The 20,779-nt window shown below is 46.9% G+C and overlaps 1 protein-coding gene across 1 annotated transcript in view; it reads left to right on the forward strand.

The window, feature by feature from the left end:
• Nucleotides 1-20,779, forward strand: part of LOC126257285 (Down syndrome cell adhesion molecule-like protein Dscam2) — a 587,314-nt gene that overhangs the window by 273,780 nt on the left and 292,755 nt on the right. Inside the window, exons 6-7 of the mRNA XM_049955551.1 lie at nucleotides 5,640-5,841; nucleotides 12,435-12,666. Coding sequence (XP_049811508.1) covers nucleotides 5,640-5,841; nucleotides 12,435-12,666 — 434 coding nt within the window. The remainder of the gene's footprint in view (nucleotides 1-5,639; nucleotides 5,842-12,434; nucleotides 12,667-20,779) is intronic.

A 20,779-nucleotide genomic window follows, 5' to 3' on the forward strand; every position in this document is an offset into this window, starting at 1 on the left:
GTCTCACACGATCGCTGTTTCCGGAATCCATGTTGATTCCTACATAGTAGATTCTGGGTTTCCAAAAACGACATGATACTCGAGCAAAAAACACGTTTTAAAATTCTACAACAGATCGACGTCAGAGATATAGGTCTATAGTTTTGCGCATCTGCTCGACGACCCTTCTTGAAGACTGGGACTACCTGTGCTCTTTTCCAATCATTTGGAACCTTCCGTTCCTCTAGAGACTTGCGGTACACGGCTGTTAGAAGGGGGGCAAGTTCTTTCGCGTACTCTGTGTAGAATCGAATTCGTATCCCGTCAGGTCCAGTGGACTTTCCTCGGTTGAGTGATTCCAGTTGCTTTTCTATTCCCTGGACACTTATTTCGATGTCAGCCATTTTTTCGTTTGTGCGAGGATTTAGAGAAGGAACTGCAGTGCGGTCTTCCTCTGTGAAACAGCTTTGGAAAAAAGTGTTTAGTATTTCAGCTTTACGCGTGTCATCCTGTGTTTCAATGCCATCATCATCCCGGAGTATCTGGATATGCTGTTTCGAGCCACTTACTGATTGAACGTAAGACCAGAACTTCCTAGGATTTTCTGTCAAGTCGGTACATAGAATTTTACTTTCGAATTCACTGAACGCTTCACGCATAGCCCTCCTTACGCTAACTTTGACATCGTTTAGCTTCTGTTTGTCTGAGAGGTTTTGGCTGCGTTTAAACTCAGAATGAAGTTCTCTTTGCTTTCGCAGTAGTTTCCTAACTTTGTTGTTGTACCACGGTGGGTTTTTCCCGTCCCTCACCGTTTTACTCGGCACGTACCTGTCTAAAACGCATTTCACGATTGCCTTGAACTTTTTCCATAAACACTCAACATTGTCAGTGTCGGAACAGAAATTTTCGTTTTGATCTGTTAGGTAGTCTGAAATCTGCCTTCTATTACTCTTTCTAAACAGATAAACCTTCCTCCCTTTTTTATATTCCTACTAACTTCCATATTCAGGGATGCTGCAACGGCCTTATGATCACTGATTCCCTGTTCTGTACATACAGAGTCGAAAAGTTCGGGTCTGTTTGTTATCAGTAGGTCCAAGATGTTATCTCCACGAGACGGTTCTCTGTTTAATTGCTCGAGGTAATTTTCGGATAGTGCACTCAGTATAATGTCACTCGATGCTCTGTCCCTACCACCCGTCCTAAACATCTGAGTGTCCCAGTCTATATCTGCTAAATTGAAATCTCCACCTAAGACTATAACATGCTGAGAAAATTTATGTGAAATGTATTCCAAATTTTCTCTCAGTTGTTCTGCCACTAACCTAAAATACCGCCCAGCCCACGCCACACAACCCCTGCTACCCGTGTAGCCGCTTGTTGCGTGTAGTGGACTCCTGACCTATCCAGCGGAACCCGAAACCCCACCACCCTATGGCGCAAGTCGAGGAATCTGCAGCCCACACGGTCGCAGAACCGTCTCAGCCTCTGATTCAGACCCTCCACTCGGCTCTGTACCAAAGGTCCGCAGTCAGTCCTGTCGACGATGCTGCAGATGGTGAGCTCTGCTTTCATCCCGCTAGCGAGACTGGCAGTCTTCACCAAATCAGATAGCCGCCGGAAACCAGAGAGGATTTCCTCGGATCCATAGCGACACACATCATTGGTGCCGACATGAGCGACCACCTGCAGATGGGTGCACCCTGTACCCTTCATGGCATCTGGAAGGACCCTTTCCACATCTGGAATGACTCCTCCCGGTATGCACACGGAGTGCACATTGGTTTTCTTCCCCTCTCTTGCTGCCATATCCCTAAGGGGCCCAATGACGCGCCTGACGTTGGAGCTCCCAACTACCAGTAAGCCCACCCTCTGCGACCGCCCGGATCTTGCAGACTGAGGGGCAACCTCTGGAACAGGACAAGCAGCCATGTCAGGCCGAAGATCAGTATCAGCCTGAGATAGAGCCTGAAACCGGTTCGTCAGACAAACTGGAGAGGCCTTCCGTTCAGCCCTCCGGAATGTCTTTCGCCCCCTGCCACACCTTGAGACGACCTCCCACTCTACCACAGGTGAGGGATCAGCCTCAATGCGGGCAGTATCCCGGGCAACCACAGTCGTAGTCCGATAGGGGGATGCGTGGGACGAGCTGGCCGTCCCCGACAAACCCCCATCCGGACCCCCACAGTGATGCCCATTGGCAACAGCCTCAAGCTGTGTGACCGAAGCCAACACTGCCTGAAGCTGGGAGCGAAGGGATGCCAACTCAGCCTGCATCCGAACACAGCAGTTGCAGTCCCTATCCATGCTAAAAACTGTTGTGCAAAGAACGTCTGAACTAATCTACAGAGAGCGCAAACAAATCGACACAAAATTTAAACGGTTATTAAAATACAAGATTGCCTAGTAAATGCAGTAATGCTGCTACTTGCGCACTGCTGACACACTGCTCGGCGGCGGAAGGAGACTACGCGATTTTACACTATTCAGGTACTAAAACGCGATGCTACAACTCTCAAATACTATAATACGCCCGAAATTTATGAATTAAACAATGCAAGTACCAAAAACACGCAAAGAAATTAAGAATTAAACTATGTAACAAATGAATGAGCTAGGAGTATACGACTTGCTGCTGCAGCTGCTTATCCAACGGCGGCACGGAGCACACTGACTGTGACCAACCGACAGTCAGTGGTGAGTCAGGATTTTTTTTTTTAATTGTGATTTCATTCCCCTGCCCCATATGGGCAGGGGAGGGCTGTCAGTGGCACAGTCCGCCGCTCTTCAGCCGAGTGACATGACAACTAAAACAAGAATAAAATGTTACAAAAGTTGTTGTTGTTGTGGTCTTCAGTCCTGAGACTGGTTTGATGCAGCTCTCCATGCTACTCTACCCTGAGCAAGCTTCTTCATCTCCCAGTACCTACTGCAACCTACATCCTTCTGAATCTGCTTAGTGTATTGATCTCTTGGTCTCCCTCTACGATTTTTACCCTCCACGCTGCCCTCCAATGCTAAATTTGTGATCCCTTGATGCCTCAAAACATGTCCTACCAACCGATCCCTTCTTCTAGTCAAGTTGTGCCACAAACTTCTCTTCTCCCCAATCCTATTCAATACCTCCTCATTAGTTACGTGATCTACCCACCTTATCTTCAGCATTCTTCTGTAGCACCACATTTCGAAAGCTTCTATTCTCTTCTTCTCCAAACTGGTTATCGTCCATGTTTCACTTCCATACATGGCTACACTCCATACAAATACTTTCAGAAACGACTTCCTGACACTTAAATCTATACTCGATGTTAACAAATTTCTCTTCTTCAGAAACGCTTTCCTTGCCATTGCCAGTCTACATTTTATATCCTCTCTACTTCGACCGTCATCAGTTATTTTACTCCCTAAATAGCAAAACTCCTTTACTACTTTAAGTGTCTCATTTCCTAATCTAATCCCCTCAGCATCACCCGATTTAATTTGACTACATTCCATTATCCTCGTTTTGCTTTTGTTGATGTTCATCTTATATCCTCCTTTCAAGACACTGTCCATTCCGTTCAACTGCTCTTCCAAGTCCTTTGCTGTCTCTGACAGAATTACAATGTCATCGGCGAACCTCAAAGTTTTTACTTCTTCTCCATGAATTTTAATACCTACTCCGAATTTTTCTTTTGTTTCCTTTACTGCTTGCTCAATATACAGATTGAATAACATCGGGGAGAGGCTACAACCCTGTCTCACTCCTTTCCCAACCACTGCTTCCCTTTCATGCTCCTCGACTCTTATAACTGCCATCTGGTTTCTGTACAAATTGTAAATAGCCTTTCGCTCCCTGTATTTTACCCCTGCCACTTTCAGAATTTGAAAGAGAGTATTCCAGTTAACGTTGTCAAAAGCTTTCTCTAAGTCTACAAATGCTAGAAACGTAGGTTTGCCTTTTCTTAATCTTTCTTCTAAGATAAGTCGTAAGGTTAGTATTGCCTCACGTGTTCCAACATTTCTACGGAATCCAAACTGATCTTCCCCGAGGTCCGCTTCTACCAGTTTTTCCATTCGTCTGTAATGAATTCGCGTTAGTATTTTGCAGCTGTGACTTACAAATATAAGGCGATAAAAAAAGGGGAACATAAAACAGAGTAAGGGGTTAGAAAATGGAGGTAAAAATACACTGACATGGAGACGTTCGTGGGGGGACAATTAAAAAAGTCACCAGAAAGTTAAACACACAGTTGATGAGTCGTAAAACACAAAGAAGATACTGAATGCACATGCACAGGTTAAAAGTCGGCCACAGTATTAAAAACACTCCATAACAACACACTTAAAACCCACTTGGAGCACACACAGTGAAGTACAAAACAGCCAGGTGGGACCTGCTGAGAGAGGTTGGAGAGGATGGAAAAGGAAGGGAGGGCAAAGGGCAGCAGGAGGCGGCGGGATGAAGAGAGTAGGGGTGTCAGCAGGTACACTAAGAGGCAGGAGACTGGTGGGGCAGGAGATGAAGAGGGAAGACAAGGCAGGAGGTAGTGTAGAGACACTGAAGCCCAAGAGAAGGAGGGGGAGTAGAAGGGGAAAGCTGCTCAGGAGAAGGGAGGGGGAGGAGAGGAAGCCCTGAGGAGGAGGCAGCAAGATGGGGTTAGAGTTGGTAGGAAGGGTAGATGTCAGGGCGAAGCTCATCATCCAGGAGGGGTAGATGGTGGAAGTTGTGTTGGGAAAGGAGGCGGAGGTTGCGGAGATGGAGAGAGGGTGGGACACAGCGGTAAAGGCGCGGCAACGGGTTGGGGGTGGAGGGGAAGGGAGACACCAGGGGGTGAGGGGGATCAAGGGGGGACAATATATACTATGCGGATGTGTTCAAGGAAAGGAAAGGAGAAGTTGAGGCAAGGGGATGTGGTCGTAGAGGATGCGTGTGGGGGACAGAAGGTGGATGCGGAAGGCGAGGTGGAGTGCATGGCGTTTGACGATTTGGAGGGCTGTATAGAAATGGGGAGGGACGGAAATCCAAGCTACTCTGCAGAACAGAGGATGAAGCGGATCAAGGATTTGTAGGTGTGAAGGATGTGGAAGGATGCAGACCCCACGTCTGGCTGGACAGGAGTTTCAGGAGGCGGAGTCTGTTGTGAGCTTTGTTTTGGATGGTAAGGAGATGGGGAGTCCACGTGAGGTGGCGGTCGAGGGTGAGGTGGACAGGACGGCCAAAAATGGTGAGGTAGAAATCATGGAGACGGAAGGAGCGGGTGGTGCGGCCTATGATGATCGCGTGGGTCTTGGAAGGGTTGATACGGAGGAACCACTGGTTGCACCAAGCAATGAATTGGTCAAGGTGGGTTTGGAGGGTATGTTGGGATCGTTGAAGGGTAGGATAAAGGGCTAGGAGGCGGTGTCATCAGCAAACTGGAGAAGATGAACAGGTGGAGGTGGGGGAGGTTTGGGCATATCAGCAGTGTACAGGAGATAGAGGAGAGGGGAAAGGCCGGAGCCTTGGGGCACGCCGGGAGTTGAAATTGTGGATAGTCACATAGGAGGGACGTGTGTCAGGACATTGCGTTTTGTTTATAGGGATTACAATATGTTGTTGTACAGATGAGTGTACAATAACTGGTACAATGGTGAGTCTCTGGCGGTGAGTAACCAGGCCGCCCTGGAACTTGTTGCAGGTGGTGGTACGAGTCCGGGACGCCGGTGGCTTCTTCTGGCCGCGTGTGGGCGTCGCAGGAGGCGCTGCACATCCTGGGGGCGCAGCCAGAGGACGCGGGCAGGTGGGAATGCCGCGTACACAACGCCTTCGGGGAGCAGCGGGTGCACGCCTCGCTACAGGTCACCGCGCCGCTCGCCGTACACGTCACGCCACACCTGCTGGTGAGGACTTTTGGAAGGGTCAACTTTGATGTCGAATGGTGGATATCATCCAAAACACTTCCCTGAAACTACCACACTGACTGCCCTGTGGCCGCCGCTGGCTCATACCTAATGCCATGTGCCTGGCCTGGCGGTGAAACGTCCGTCACTAAGAGTGCGGCGGTCAACGTGTTAAGTCATATCATTTCTCAATTGATATAGTTTATGAGTACTCACGCGTTACCCAACTCAACATAACAAACCGTGAGTCCTTCTTTACTGTTACTCAAGCTGTTTTACACAAAGGGATGTACACTGCCAGTCGTATACATAGTAGCATCTGCAAGGAGGGGCTTCGGGGGGGGGGGGGGGGGGAGTAGAAGAAACGAAATTAAACTCCGTTGGTTGAGAGGCTATGCGATCTTGTTTCAGTGGATACAAAATCGAGTCAAATTTACAAAGAATAAGCCTACTGTTCTCATAGAGCCGTAGTATCCTGTTCTGGGATAAGCTGGCCCACAACAGTTGTATGTGGTCCTTGGTATTCCGGATAGCGGCACGTTCTGCGGAGTTAACGTGGTTCATGAGTGTATTCGTGATCTTCGTTATAGGCAAACCAGACGTGACGAGGATGTAACCCCACAACGAAACCTTAACGTGGGTCCACAGCACATGGACTACAACAGTACCGTCGTGCACAAAACGGAAACACCACGCTGTCTCGAAGCCTCGCCAGCACTGCTTACCTTGCGATCTGTAAAGGCTGTAACCTCCCCACAAAAATTTGGGATAATATTTTAAATGTGAATAGACATAGAGCTAAGTGTAGCCTCCCAGCAATTAAATTTAAAGACAATGACAATTAAATGAAAAATAATAGCAATCTGACCCAAATGTAAGCTCCCCACAAAATGAAAGTCAATTCAGTGATAATAAAATCTCAGTGACAATGAAAACGCAAATAGACCGAAATGTCGATCTTAGGCCCTGTGCAATAATTAAACTCAAATTCTTACCTCAGTAAAACTGCATCTGCTCTTGTTTTTCGCCATAGCTTGGAGGAAACGCATCGCAAACATTGTTTGAACTTAAGTAAAATTTTTTTTAAAGGAAATGGAAGGCAAATATTCTTTCAATAAAATGTTTGTTTTGTTAAAGTGCTTGGTTTGAAAACAAAAATTATTATTGGGGCGATTCTTGAACAAATTAGTTACAGTTAATTTACAGATGTGCGCAATGCTGCTTCATTACCTTATTAAAAATTATACCTTGTCGTGAATCTTGACCAGAGTGCCATGTCGACGCCCGCCGACTCCTCACACAATAGCCAACTCCCTACATGCAACTGAACTCTCTCACAACTAGACCGCAACAGCCTCGCAACTGCACTGAACTGCCACTCGACCGCAACTGCCTCGCAACTGCACTCGAGCGCAACTGCATCGTCTCACACGCGCTACTACTCTCCAACTGAACACTCGCGCGGTCAAGCGCAGACTAGGGACGACAAATAGCTCTCTGGTCAGAGACTCTGCAATGCCTCGCCATCGCCGCCACACAACATACGTGTTTCAAGGCATACAAGGAATTCAAAATGTTTCTTCCGATGGCATCTGCTTTTGCATTCACTAAAATTTCTATTTAAGGCAGAATTTGCAGTAAGTTTCTTGCTTACATCGATTTTAGACTAAAGAATAAATACAAAAGCTAGTATCCAGTCCAAATTTAGAATGGTTTCCGCAAGTCACTGGAGGACGAAAATATACTGTAGATGTTTTGAGGAATTTCCTGATTAGTAATTCTCCATTCGAAAGCAATAACAACTATTATAGATTACACTTGTCCTGTGAAAAGTGAAAAAGTGAACAAAAGAAAAGCACTATGCACATTACGACATTCTGAACACATTTAAATTAGTGCGAATGTGACGAAGCCAGTTGGCTAACCTCACGAATGAATAAGTGAAACCTTTTGAACAACGGAAGTTCATTGTAAACGTAGTCATCAGCGGCCATTGTCACATTCAAAAAAATTCTTCTGGATTTGTGACCGCATTGTCAATATGTAAAACTACCGACGTTTCGGTGACCCTGAAGGAGGTCACTTTCAAAAAGGACCGAAACGTCGGTAGCTGTATATATTGACAATGCGGTCACAAACCCAGAAAAATTTTACTAAACCGAAGCTCCGTCTGTACACGAGTGAAGCCACAGACCTGAAAACCCTGCATACAAAATATTTTCCTCGAAGCTGCAAATGGATGCCGCAACCTAACCGTAATTCTCGTAGCTGGTAACATCTGTATCATACTCCCAAAGCTACCTAACGGTGTGCGGCGGGGGTACTTCTGGTACCACAAAGTGATCAAACGCCCCCCCCCCCCCCACCCCATTCTCCTTCCGCTCGTGAATGGCACGTGGGAAGCATAATTCTCAATAAGCCTCCGTATTGGTTCAAATTTCCCGAATTTTATCATCGTGATCATTTCACGAGATGTATGTGAGAGGAAGTAATATATTGTCCGAGTCTTGCCGGAAAGTACACTAGAAACTGCAATAGTAAATCGCTCCATGATGCACAAAACCTATCTTGTGACTTGTGCCTACTAAACGATCGAGTGACTTAACGCGCGACTCTTCGTTGGATCTTCTCTATCTTTTCTACCAGTCCTACCTGTGAGGGTCCCGTATTGATAGACAATACTCAAGAATCGGCTGAACAAGCGCCTTGAAACTCACTTCCTTCGTGGATGCGTTGTATTTCCTTAAGATTCATGACAATGGCCACCAAACAGTAGCTTCAGTACAAACACTCAGAATCTATAAGCAAGCTGCGACATCAGTCGTCCGTAGCAAGTGGAAACAGAAACCAGCGGACCAACAATACAGCACGAGGAAGAGTTGAGACGACAATGCTTTGTTCTCCATTGAAAGGGACCCTTTAAACCGCCTCTCAGCCCGCACAGGCCTCTGATCTGTACACACTGTGTCTAAAGTGTTTCCCAACAGAACTGCCTTCATTTTACCAGTCAAAGACCGTAGTACGCCAAGCAATCGATGTCCAGAGCCCAGAATGTCATTGCAACAAACTCACGACACAGAAATCGTAGAGGAATGAATGACATCAAAACTGACATTTATCGAACGACTTTCAATATACTGTATTAACACCAGCTTTCATGAGAGGTGTTCAATACATAAGGCAAAAATGTTTTTCTCGGAAAATTTCGGTTGAAAAAATGAAGAATTTTTTATGGGACATTGTGGAATACTCCTGCCTCAGCCCCTATAGTATCATGAAGTTCCTATAGGTGGCGGCGCTATGCGTGGCCTTCAAAGTGGCGTCTATGTTTCAAGCAGAGAGTTCTCGTTGAGTTCCTTTTGGCGAAAACCCACAGCGTCACATATACTCATTGACGACTGCAGAATATCTACGGAGACTTGCAATGAATAAAAGCACGGTGAGTCTTTGTGCGAGGCGTCAGTACCATCCCAGCAAGGTTGCGCACACCTGTCAGATCTCCCGAGTGCCGGCCTGCCGCAGCTGTGACTCCTGCAATGTTGGAACGTGCATACATTGTCATTCGAGCTAATCGACGGATCACAATCAAACATCTCACTGCACAATTGGATGTTTCAGCTGGTGGTGCTGACTCACTCGTCCACCACTTAGGGTACTCAAAGGTGTGTCCCCCGTGGGTTCCTCGCCACCCAATAGAAGACCATAAAGAGCAACGAAGGACCATATGTGCGGAGTTGTTTGCACGTTATGAAGATGACTGTCGTGACGATTTTTTGTCGAACATTGCCACAGCAGCTGAAGCATCGGTTCATCATTCAGAACTGGAAACAAAAAACTTATCCTCTCCTCCGAAGAAAAAGTTCAAAGACGCGCCCTCAGCCAGTAAATTCATGGCGACGGATTTCTGGGAATCTGAGGAGGGTATTCTGTTTGATGTCCTCCCTCATACTCCAACAATCAACTGTTAAGTGTATTGTGCTACCCTCAGAAGTTGAAGGAACGACTTCAGCATGTTCGTCATCACAAAACACAAACAAACTTCTCCTTCTCCATGACAATGCAAGGTGTCACACAAGTCTGTGCACCCGAGAGGGACTTACAAAATTTCGTTGGTCTGTTCTTCCTCATCTGCACTACAGTCTGGATCCCGCACCTTCCGGCTTCTAGCTGTTTAGTCCAATGAAGGATGCACCCCACATGAAGCAGTAAGTGGATGATGGGTTACTGATGCTCAAACATTGCCTCCGACGTCGACCAGTAGAGCGGTACCATGTGTGTGTCGTAGCGGCCCCTTATCTGTTAGAGGGACCGCACAACCGACAAGCAAGATGGGCTGCCGACCTCCCTTCAGGAGCGCAGAGAGAAACATCGCCAGCAGATATAAACAATAACAGGCTTTCCGAATAAACACGGTACTACTTCGCCAGACAACATGTGACAGTGTTTCACCAATCGGAACTCATATGCCTCATGTAGCACTCTGCCAACTCGGCTTAATAAGTACGCCAAGACAGACAGACCAGCGCGCTCGTCCTGTCCGCCTCTCCCCACCCTCACCTACCTTTGACTCACCATTGACCGTCAACTCACCTGCAGCCCTCATCTCCAATCTATTCAATCCAATGCCCACAACAGCCTCCTTCTCCTTAAACACCTCTCTGGCCGGACATGGAGTTCAAATGGTTCAAATGGATCTAAGCACTATGAGACTTAACATCTGAGGTCAACTTAAAGACATCACACACATCCATACCTGAGGCAGAATTCGAACCTGCGACTGTAGCAGCCACGTGGTTCTGGACTGAAACGTCTAGAACCAATCGGCCACAGCAGCCGGCCCAGACATGGGGGTTGAACCCCTCTACCATCCTCGACACCTACAAATCCTTATATCGTTCCATCCTCTGTTATGCCAGTCCTGCCTGGAAATCTGCCCCCCCCCCAAATTCTGTAAGTCCTTCCAGATCCACTAACGCCATCCACTGTGCCTCACCTTCCGTATATGCCTCCCGTCCCCCATGCAGATCCTCTATGACCTGATTCCTTTCGCCCATCTGCTCCTATTCCTCGAACATGTCCGCATCCTCTACACCTCCCGCCAACTTCATCCTCCTCATCCCCTGGCTGCTCCTCTCCTCTCCGACCGCCGCCCGCTGCCGCGCCTTCGCCACTGCGTCTCCCCTACCGTCCACCTCTACACCCTTCACCTTCTTTCCCGAGGTGGCATCCATCAAATCCCCCTCCCGGATGATGCCCTATCTCCCTCCATTTAATCCTATCAACTATGATCCTCACCCCCTCCCTCCCTCCCTCTGTCTCTTTTCCCCAGTCTCCCTCTCCCCTCCTACCATCTTGTTTTTTCTCCGCTTACCCACTCCTTGACTCCATTCTCTCCCCCCTTTCCCTTTCCCTTTCCCCTCCTTTCCCTTCCCCACTCCTTTCTCGCGTCCTACCCGCTCCCCCCTTTCTCTGTGCCCTGTCCATCGGTTCCTCCCCCTTTTTTTGCTTTTCCTCTCCTCCCCCCTCTTCCCCCCCATCATCTGTCCATGTCCTCCCACCCCCCCCCCCTCCCATACCCATATACCTTCATACTCTATAGTGCAGTGTTTTCCGTGAGTGTTCAGTGTTGTGCGTCCCGTTTTTAAAGTGCTGCGAACAGAAGTCAGACTGTTTTTTAATTGTGCCTGTCTCTTTCCTAAGTGTTTTTAATCAGCATCACTCGCCCCTTTGTTTTTTATGTTTTCTTCACAACTCTTTCGCCATGTACCAGTTTTAAACAGTCACCGATTTATCACCTCTTTTTATTGTTCCATCTCTTCATTATGTTTTTTAACATTATCTGTAGACAGCAGAGCGGCGTATTACGCCGCTGCCAGGGGATCGAAATACAATAAAGAAAGAAAATTAGGCCGTCAGTGTTAACTACCGCTAGGGACAGCTCCTGGCAGTACTTACGCCGGCTCTAGCGTTGTATACACCCGCCGTAGCATTGCAGTAGCATGTTGTATTTTGTAACTGGTAGAGCAGATTTTGGTCAGTATTTCCTTCCATTGTCTTGTTTCCTTATCTGGTTTGCCACGACAAGATTTGCAGGGTCTCTCTATTTGATCTTGTGTTTAAAACACAGTGTACGCCGAGAAGGCGTTTTTCTTTAATTATAATAAAGTGTGTACAAATTGACCATTAGTTCTTTCCTGCCGACCGCAGGACACTACAATGTGGGCATAAGGGCCTCCCCAGTAAGGCCGTCGCACTGAACTGAGATTGTGTTGAAAAATGGAGTTTTGTAGCCGAAAGAGTGTCAAATAATATGGTGTACTGGAATCCTGAACAAAACCAGCCTTCTCTCAGAAAAAAATTGAAGGCTCCTTGTAGTGTCTCTTGTCTGCATCCGCACCCCTCATAAAAATGGTAGCATAACTTATTCATTAGAAAATTCAATTTTCTGCTTTGTTTATGATCTCAGAGGCCTTCTATCTTTTAATCATCCTAATTATTAATTGTTTAATACATTCCGCCACCGCTAGAGAATGTGGCATTACACTACCTGTTTTGCTTACCTCCTGAGACTGTCAGTACGCCGTTGTTGGCAGGTGGTGAACTCTGGAGAAGCGGCGATGTTCAACTGCACAGTGTCCGGGTCGCCGATGGGCAGCGTGGAGTGGCTGCACAACGCAGAGCCCATCCCTGCCGGACGAGTTCGGCTGCTGTCGCCGCTGGTGCTGCACCTCGCCGCGGCTACCCGAGCACATCGCGGCGTCTACCAGTGTGTTGCCCGGGGCGATGACGACAGCGCGCAGGCGGCAGCAGAACTCAGGCTCGGAGGTCAGCTGGCTCTCTGTCCCCGGCTATTTTCATCAACATTCGCATTTAACATAACATTCAATTTTTGCTCACTTACAACTTATCTCACATCCCCTCACTATTCGCTCCTCACTAGGCTTATTTTAGCAAGCAGGCGTAGAGTCAATGACAAAAAGAAAAACGACCCACCACGAAGGAATTACCCGAATGGGATTTAAATCTGTGTACACACATGAAAAAAGTTTTCCATCACCTCGGTTCAGAGAGTTCCAGAACCTGTACAGAAAATTGGAATTTACTGCTCATGGGTCAAATGGCTCTTAGCACTATGTGACGTAACATCTATGATCATCAGTCCCCTATAACTTAGAACTACTTAAAGCTAACTAACCTAAGGACATCACATAACACCCATATTGCTCATGAAAACCACACATTGCATCTTCCACCACCATACAGTGAGACCTTCAGAGGTGGTGATCCAGATTGCTCTACAAACCGGTACCTCTAATAACAAGTAGCACGTCCTCTTGCGTTGGCATGCCTGTATTCGTCGTGGCATACTATCAACAAGTTCATCAAGGCACTATTGGTCCAGATTGCCCCACTCCTCAACGGTGATTCGGCGTAGATCCCTCAGACTGGTTGGTGGGTCACGTCGTCCATAAAAAGCCCTTTTCAATCTATCCCTGGAATCAGAATCAGTTTTTCACTCTGCAGCGGAGTGTGCGCTGATATGAAACTTCCTGGCAGATTAAAACTGTGTGCCGGACCGAGACTCGAACTCGGGACCTTTGCCTTTCGCGGGCACGTGCTCTACCAACTGAGGTACCCAAGCACGACTCACGCCCCGTCCTCATAGCTTCACTTCTGCCAGTACCTCATCTGCTACCTTCCAAACTTTACAGAAGCTCTCGCAGGAAGAGGTAGGAGACGAGGTACTGGCAGAAGTGAAGCTGTGAGGACGGGGCGTGAGTCGTGCTTGGGTAGCTCAGTTGGTAGAGCACTTGCCAGCGAAAGGCAAAGGTCCCGAGTTCGAGTCTCGGTTATCCCAGGAATGTTCGATAGGGTTCATGTCTGGAGAACATGCTGGCCACTCTAGTCGAGTGACGTCGTTATCCTGAAGGAAGTCATTCACAAGATGTGCACGATGGGGGCGCGAATTGTTGTCCATGAAGACGAATTCCTCGCCAATATGCTGCCGATATGGTTGCTCTATCAGTCGGAGAATGGCATTCACGTATCGTACAGCCGTTACGGCGCCTTCCATGACCACTAACGGCGTACCTCGGTCCCACATAATGCCACACCAAAACAGCAGGGAACCTCCACCTTGCTGCACTCGCTGGACAGTGTGTCTAAGGCGTTCAGCCTGACCAGGTTGCCTCCAAACACGTCCCCGACGATTGTCTGGTTGAATGCATACGCGACACTCATCGGTGAAGAGAACGTGATGCCAATCCTGAGTGGTCCATTCGGCATGTTGTTGGGCCCATCTGTTCGCACTACATGGTGTCGTGGTTGCAGAGATGGATCTCGCCATGGACGTAGGGAGTGAAGTTGCGCATCATGGAGCCTACTGCGCACAGTTTGAGTCGTAACACGACGTCCTTTCGCAGCACGAAGAGCATTATTCAACAAGGTGACGTTGCTGTCAGGGTTCCTCCGAGCCATAATCCGTAGGTAGCGGTCATCCGCTGCAGTAGCAGCACTTGGGTAGCCTAAGCGAGGCATGTCATCGACAGTTCCTGTCTCTCTGTATCTCCTCCGTGTCCGAACAACATCACTTTGGTTCACTCCGAGACGCCTGGACACTTCCCTTGTTGAGAACCCTTCCTGGCACAAAGTAACAATGCGGACGCGATCGACCGCGGTATTGACCGTCTAGGAATGGTTGAACTATAGACAACACGAGCTGTGTACCTCCTTCCTGGTGGAATGATTGGAACTGGTCTTCTCTCGGACCCCCTCCGTCTAATACGCGCTGCTCGTGCATCGTTGTTTAAAACCGTGGGCGGGTTTAGTGACATCTCTGAACAGCCAAAGGTACTGTGTCTGTGATACAATATCCACAGTCAACGTCTATCTCCAGGAGTTCTTGGAACCGGGGTGATGCAAAACGTTTTTCTGATGTGTGTATATGCCGTACATGTACAGAGAAATAAATCATTATAATTGCAGAAAAATTGGATGGTTTGTTAAAGAGAGAAACCTTCAAATGTTGAGCAAGTCACTAACGTGTTGCTCCACCTGTGGCTCTTGTGCGGCTTGACATTGATTGATAGAGTTTTTGGATGTCCTCCGGAGGAATATCGCGTTCGATCGTAAAAATCCCGAGATGGTTGGAGGGCTCCGCTTTTAATGCTCCAAATTTTCTCTATTGGGTAGAGATCGAGTGACATTGCTTACGAAGGTAGTGATCGGTAAGCACAGAGACTATCAGTAGAAACACCCGCCCTGTATTTGCGGGCATTATCTTGCTCAAATGTAACACCAGGATGGCTTGCCATAAAAAACAAGAAGAACGGGACGTAGAGTATTCTCAGCTTATGGCTATGCTATAAGGGTGCCGCAAATGACAACCAAAGGGGTCCTTCTATGAAAGGAAATGGTACCCCCAAAGCATCGCTCCAGACTGTCGGGCGATATGGCGGGCAACAGTCAGGTTAGTATTTCACATCTGTCTGGGGCATTTCCAGACACGTCTCCGCTGATGATTGGAGCCCAGTTCAAAACACGACTCATCACGGGAAACAACCGTACTGTATACAATGATTGCAGGTTGAGGACGCGGTTGGAGACGCAGCCGCGGTTCTGACTGTCGCCCACCATACCGCCAAACAACAAGTGGTGATAGTCTACATTTCTTTTTATAGAAGGCCCCCTTTGCTTGTCATCTGCGGCACCCTTGCAGCACAGCGATACGTCGACGATATTCTACGCCGCGTTTTATTGCCCTTCGTGGCAAGCCACCCTGCTCGTGCATTTCAGCAAGATAATGCCCGCCGGCACAGGGCGAGAGTTTCTCCTGAATGTCTTCGTGCTTGCCAAACCCCTCATTGACCAGCAAGACGCTGGATGTCTCCCAATTGAGAACATTTGGGGCATTCCGAGCAGAGCCCTCCACCCAGCTTGGGATTTCGACTATCTAATGGACCAGCTGGACAGAATTTGGCACGATATCCCTCGGCAGGACATCCAAAAATTTTGGAAGTCAATGCCAAGCTGGAAAACTGTTAGCATAAGAGACAAAAGTAGACCAACGCGTTACAGGCTTGCTCAATTTTTGCAGCTCTTTCTCCTGAAATAATCATCCAATTTCTCTGAAATTGTAATCAATTGTCGGTCTGCACATCTACCGATTTCCGTCCCATTCTGATAATTCCTTTGTGGTGCTTCGTTTCTTTTCTTTCTCTTACTGTGTACATTCAATGCTAGTGACAAACGACGGCAGAAATATTGTTATCCAAAAGAATATAGCAAATGCCAATTTTTACAGAAATGAGACTGTTCGTCTAGTAGTCAAAGAACATGAAAAGGAAGCAACAGTTGAGAAGTGAGTAAAGCATGATTTCATCACATGCCCATTGTTCTTCATCCTGTACATTGATCAAGTAGTAAAGGAAACAAAAGAGAGATTTTTAATAGGAATTAAAGTTCATGGAGAAGAAGGCCAGCTGATGACACTAATTCTGTCAGAGATGTGTGAAACCCACAGTCACAGCGACAGTAATAATGCTTGTAACCAACAAGAAGCTGGAAAACGTTGCAATTTTGCCATTCAGCGTGTGTGACAACTCCAAAAGCAAAACTACCACCAATCTGAAAACGTACAAAAAAAATAAATTACATGTCAAAGCAAGAGCTTATCTGTCATTTTATGGTAATTTTTTAATGCAGCTGTCGGGAGCAAATAAAAATGGGCTATTTTTTAGCTCGAAACGTTTTCATAGTTGGGTATCGTTATCTAGCTATGGAGCAGGCGGAAAGTCGTAAGAGTAGGCTATTTTTCATCCCAAAATATTTTCATATGCTACTGGCCATTAAAATTGCTACACCACGAAGATGACGTGCTACAGACGCGAAATTTAACCTACAGGAAGAAGATGCTGTGATATGCAAATGATTAGCTTTTCAGAGCATTCACACAAGGTTGGCGCCGGTGGCGACACCTACAACGTGCTGACATGAAGAAAGTTTCCAACTGAATTCTGATACACAAACAGCAGTTGACCGGCGTTGCCTGGTGAAACGTTGTTGTGATGCCTCGTGTAAGGAGAAGAAATGCGTAGTATCACGTTTCCGACTTTGATAAAGGTCGGATTGTAGCCTATCGCGATTGCGGTTTATCGTATCGCGACATTGCTGTTCGCGTTGGTCGAGATCCAACGACTGTTAGCAGAATATGGAATCGGTGGGTTGAGGACGGTAATACGGAACGCCGTGCTGGATCCCAACGGCCTCCTATCACTAGCAGTCGAGATTAGAGGCACCTTACCCGCATGGCTGTAACGGATCGTGCAGCCACGTCTCGATCCCTGAGACAACAGATGGGGACGTTTGCAAGACAACAACCATCTGCACGAACAGTTCGACAACATTTGCAGCAGCATGGACTATCAACAAGGAGACAATGGCTGCGATTACCCTTGACGCTGCATCACAGACACGAACGCCTGCGATGTTGCACTCAACGACGAATCTGGGTGCACGAATGGCAAAACGTCATTTTTTTGGATGAATCCAGGTTCTGTTCACAGCATCATGATGGTTGCAACCGTGTTTGGCGACATCGCGGTGAACGCACATTGGAAGCGTGTATTCGTCATCGCCATACTGGCGTATCACCCGGCGTGATGGTATGGGGTGCCATTGGTTACACGTCTCGGTCACCTCTTGTTCGCATTGACGGCACTTTGAACAGTGGACGTTACATTTCAGATGTGTTACGAGACGTGGCTCTATCCTTCATTCGATTCCTGTGAAACCCTACATTTCAGCCGAATAATGCACGGCCGCATGTTGCAGGTCCTGTACGGGCCTTTCTGGATACAGAAAATGTTCGACTGCTGCCCTCGCCCGCCGGCCGGTGTGGCCGTGCGGTTCTAGGCGCTACAGTCTGGAACCGAGCGACCGCTACGGTCGCAGGTTCGAATCCTGCCTCGGGCATGGATGTGTGTGATGTCCTTTTGGTTAATTAGGTTTAATTAGTTCTAAGTACTAGGCGACTGATGACCTCAGAAGTTAAGTCGCATAGTGCTCAGAGCCATTTGAACTATTTGCCCTCGCCAGCACATTCTCCAGACCTCTCAGTAATTGAAAACGTCTGGTCAATGGTGGCCGAGCAACTGGCTCGTCACAATACGCCAGTGACTACTCTTGATGAACTGTGGTATCGTGTTGAAGCTGCATGGGCAGCTGTACCTGTACACGCCATCCAAGCTCTGTTTGACTCAATGCCCATGCGCATCAAGTCCGTTATTACGGCCAGAGGTTTTTTTTTTTTTTTTTAGGATCTATGCACCAAAATGGCGTGAAAATGTAATCACCTGTCAGTTCTAGTATAATATATTCGTCCAATGAATACCCGTTTATCATCTGGATTTCTTCTTGGTGTAGCAATTTTAATGGCCAGTAGTGTAGTTGGGCAGTGTTATCAAGCCAAGCAGTTTGTAACTTACTTCATGATTTTATCTCTATTTACTCTCTTATCTTTCTTAACTGACATAGCAAATTATCACATAACGTATAATTCTGAATCTTCGCTCAAACTGAGAGGGCTATTTGGAAAATAAAATCCGATCACTTGCGAAATGGAAACCACAATGAAAGTCAAAACTGTATTTGCAACAGTTTGCTACACTTTCCAACTACTTCTCTACATAGTTTCCGATCCGACTTATAAATCTGTCGTAGCTTTCTACCAACTTTCCAGTACCCTCGTCTTAGAAGGCAGCCGCCTGTCCTTTCCCCCATTTTTCTACTCTGGCTGGAAGTTCGTCATCTGTGCCAAAATGTTGTCTTTGTAGCCAGCGGTTGATACGAACAGATTTCAATGTCAGAGGGAGCCAAGTCGGCGCTGTGTGATGGGTAATCAAACGCTCCCATCTAAAACGTTTCAAGGGTGTCCTCATTGCCACTGCAGTGTGCGGTTGAGAATTCTGCAGAAAGAAATGCGTGAGAGGTATGTTATGCGGGGTTGCATGAAATCAGGCGATACCTCGCAGCGGGCACCCATACTTGGTGGGAGACGTTATTTTCTAGTCCTCATTATGTGCTCACTGTGTGCTCAGAACCGAAAAGAGCGACATGACGTCATCAACAGGTGTACTAGAGACACTGCCCAACACATCTGTCCAAAGTTTCGTCGGATTTTTCACTATCGCTTCCATTTTGGGACCTATTGGACTTTACTTTCCGAATAGCCCAGTTATAGCTCTCCATGTAGTTCAGCAAAAACGATGCATCCAGCCTTCTTAAACAACCTAATAAACATACTAATAAATTTCAGAAATTGAGTACTAAAGACTAAAAACTGTATGTTCATGGCTGTATGGACCTAAAAATCGTTACATGAACCTAAAAGCCATTATATGAAAGAACGAAACCTTTCTACAGTCGTTGGTGTAACTATTGTAAGGTGGAATGTGATCTCTCTATACTGTTAGCTGTGTGTTTTCTTTAGTCTTGAGTGTCGTCGCCTTTACTATAAACTACACTACTGGCCATTAAAATTGCTACACCAAAAAAGAAATGCAGATGATAAACGGGTATTAATTGGACAAATATATTATACTAGAACTGACATATGATTACATTTTCATGCAATTTGTGTGCATAGATCAGAACAACCACCTCTGGACGGATTAACGACCTTGATACGCCTGGGCATTGAGTCAAACAGAGCTTGGATGGCGTGTACAGGTACAGCTCCCCATGCAGCTTCAACACGATACCACAGTTCATCAAGACTAGTGAATCGCATATTGTGACGAGCCAGTTGCTCGGCCACCATTGACCAGACTTTTCAATTGGTGAGAGATCTGCAGAATGTGCTGGCCAGGACAGCAGTCGAACCTTTTCTGTATCCATAAAGGCCCGTACAGGACCTGCAACATGCGGTCGTGCATTATCCTGCTGAAATGTAGGGTTTCGCCGGGATCGAATGAAGGGTAGAGCCACGGGTCGTAACACATCTGAAATGTAAATTCCATAGTTCAAAGTGCCGTCATTGCGAACAAGAGGTGTTCGAGACGTGCAACCACTGGCACCCCATACCATCACGCCGGGTGATACGCCAGTATGGCGATGGCGAATACACGCTTCCAATCTGCATTCACCGCGATGTCCCCAAACACGGTTGCGACCATCATGATGCTGTGAACAGAACCTGGATTCATCCGAAAAAATGACGTTTTGCCATTCGTGCACCCAGGTTCGTGGTTGAGTACACCATCGTAGGCGCTCCTGTCTGTGATGTAGCGGTCAAGAGTAACCGCAGCCACGGTCTCCGAGCTGATAGTCCTTGTTGCTGCAAACGTCGTCGAACTGTTCGTGCAGATGGTTGTTGTCTTGCAAACGTCCCCATCTGTTGATTTTGTTGACTTTATCAAAGTCGGTAACGTGATGGTTCACATTTCCCCTCCTTACACGAGGCATCACAACAACGTTTCACCAGGCAACGCCGGCCAACTGCTGATGTGTATGAGAAATCGGTTGGAAACTTTCCTCATATCAGCACGTTGTAGGTATCGCCACCGGCGCCAACCTTGTGTGAATGCTCTGAAAAGCTAATCATTTGCATATCACAGCATCTTCTTCCATGTCGGTTAAATTTCGCGTCTGTAGCACATCTTCGTGGTGTAGCAATTTTAATTGCCAATAGTGTATATATTTATACTTGGAGAAAATTATTTTAAAAATATTATTTAAATCTCTTTTCTGATTACCATGACCCACGTTTCACAAGTTTACACTTTTACTAGATTCGGAATTCTTCTTGTTGATTCATCGTGTTACATATTTATTATTAACCAGAAAGTTCTTCATAAATGTTATCATAAATTTAGTTGCCTTCTGATGTGGATGATAACACCTTTCACTTCTATAGTGAAGTGCCAAAGAAACTGGTATA

Source organism: Schistocerca nitens, chromosome 1 (assembly GCF_023898315.1).
Source record: "Schistocerca nitens isolate TAMUIC-IGC-003100 chromosome 1, iqSchNite1.1, whole genome shotgun sequence".
NCBI lineage: Eukaryota > Metazoa > Arthropoda > Insecta > Orthoptera > Acrididae > Schistocerca > Schistocerca nitens.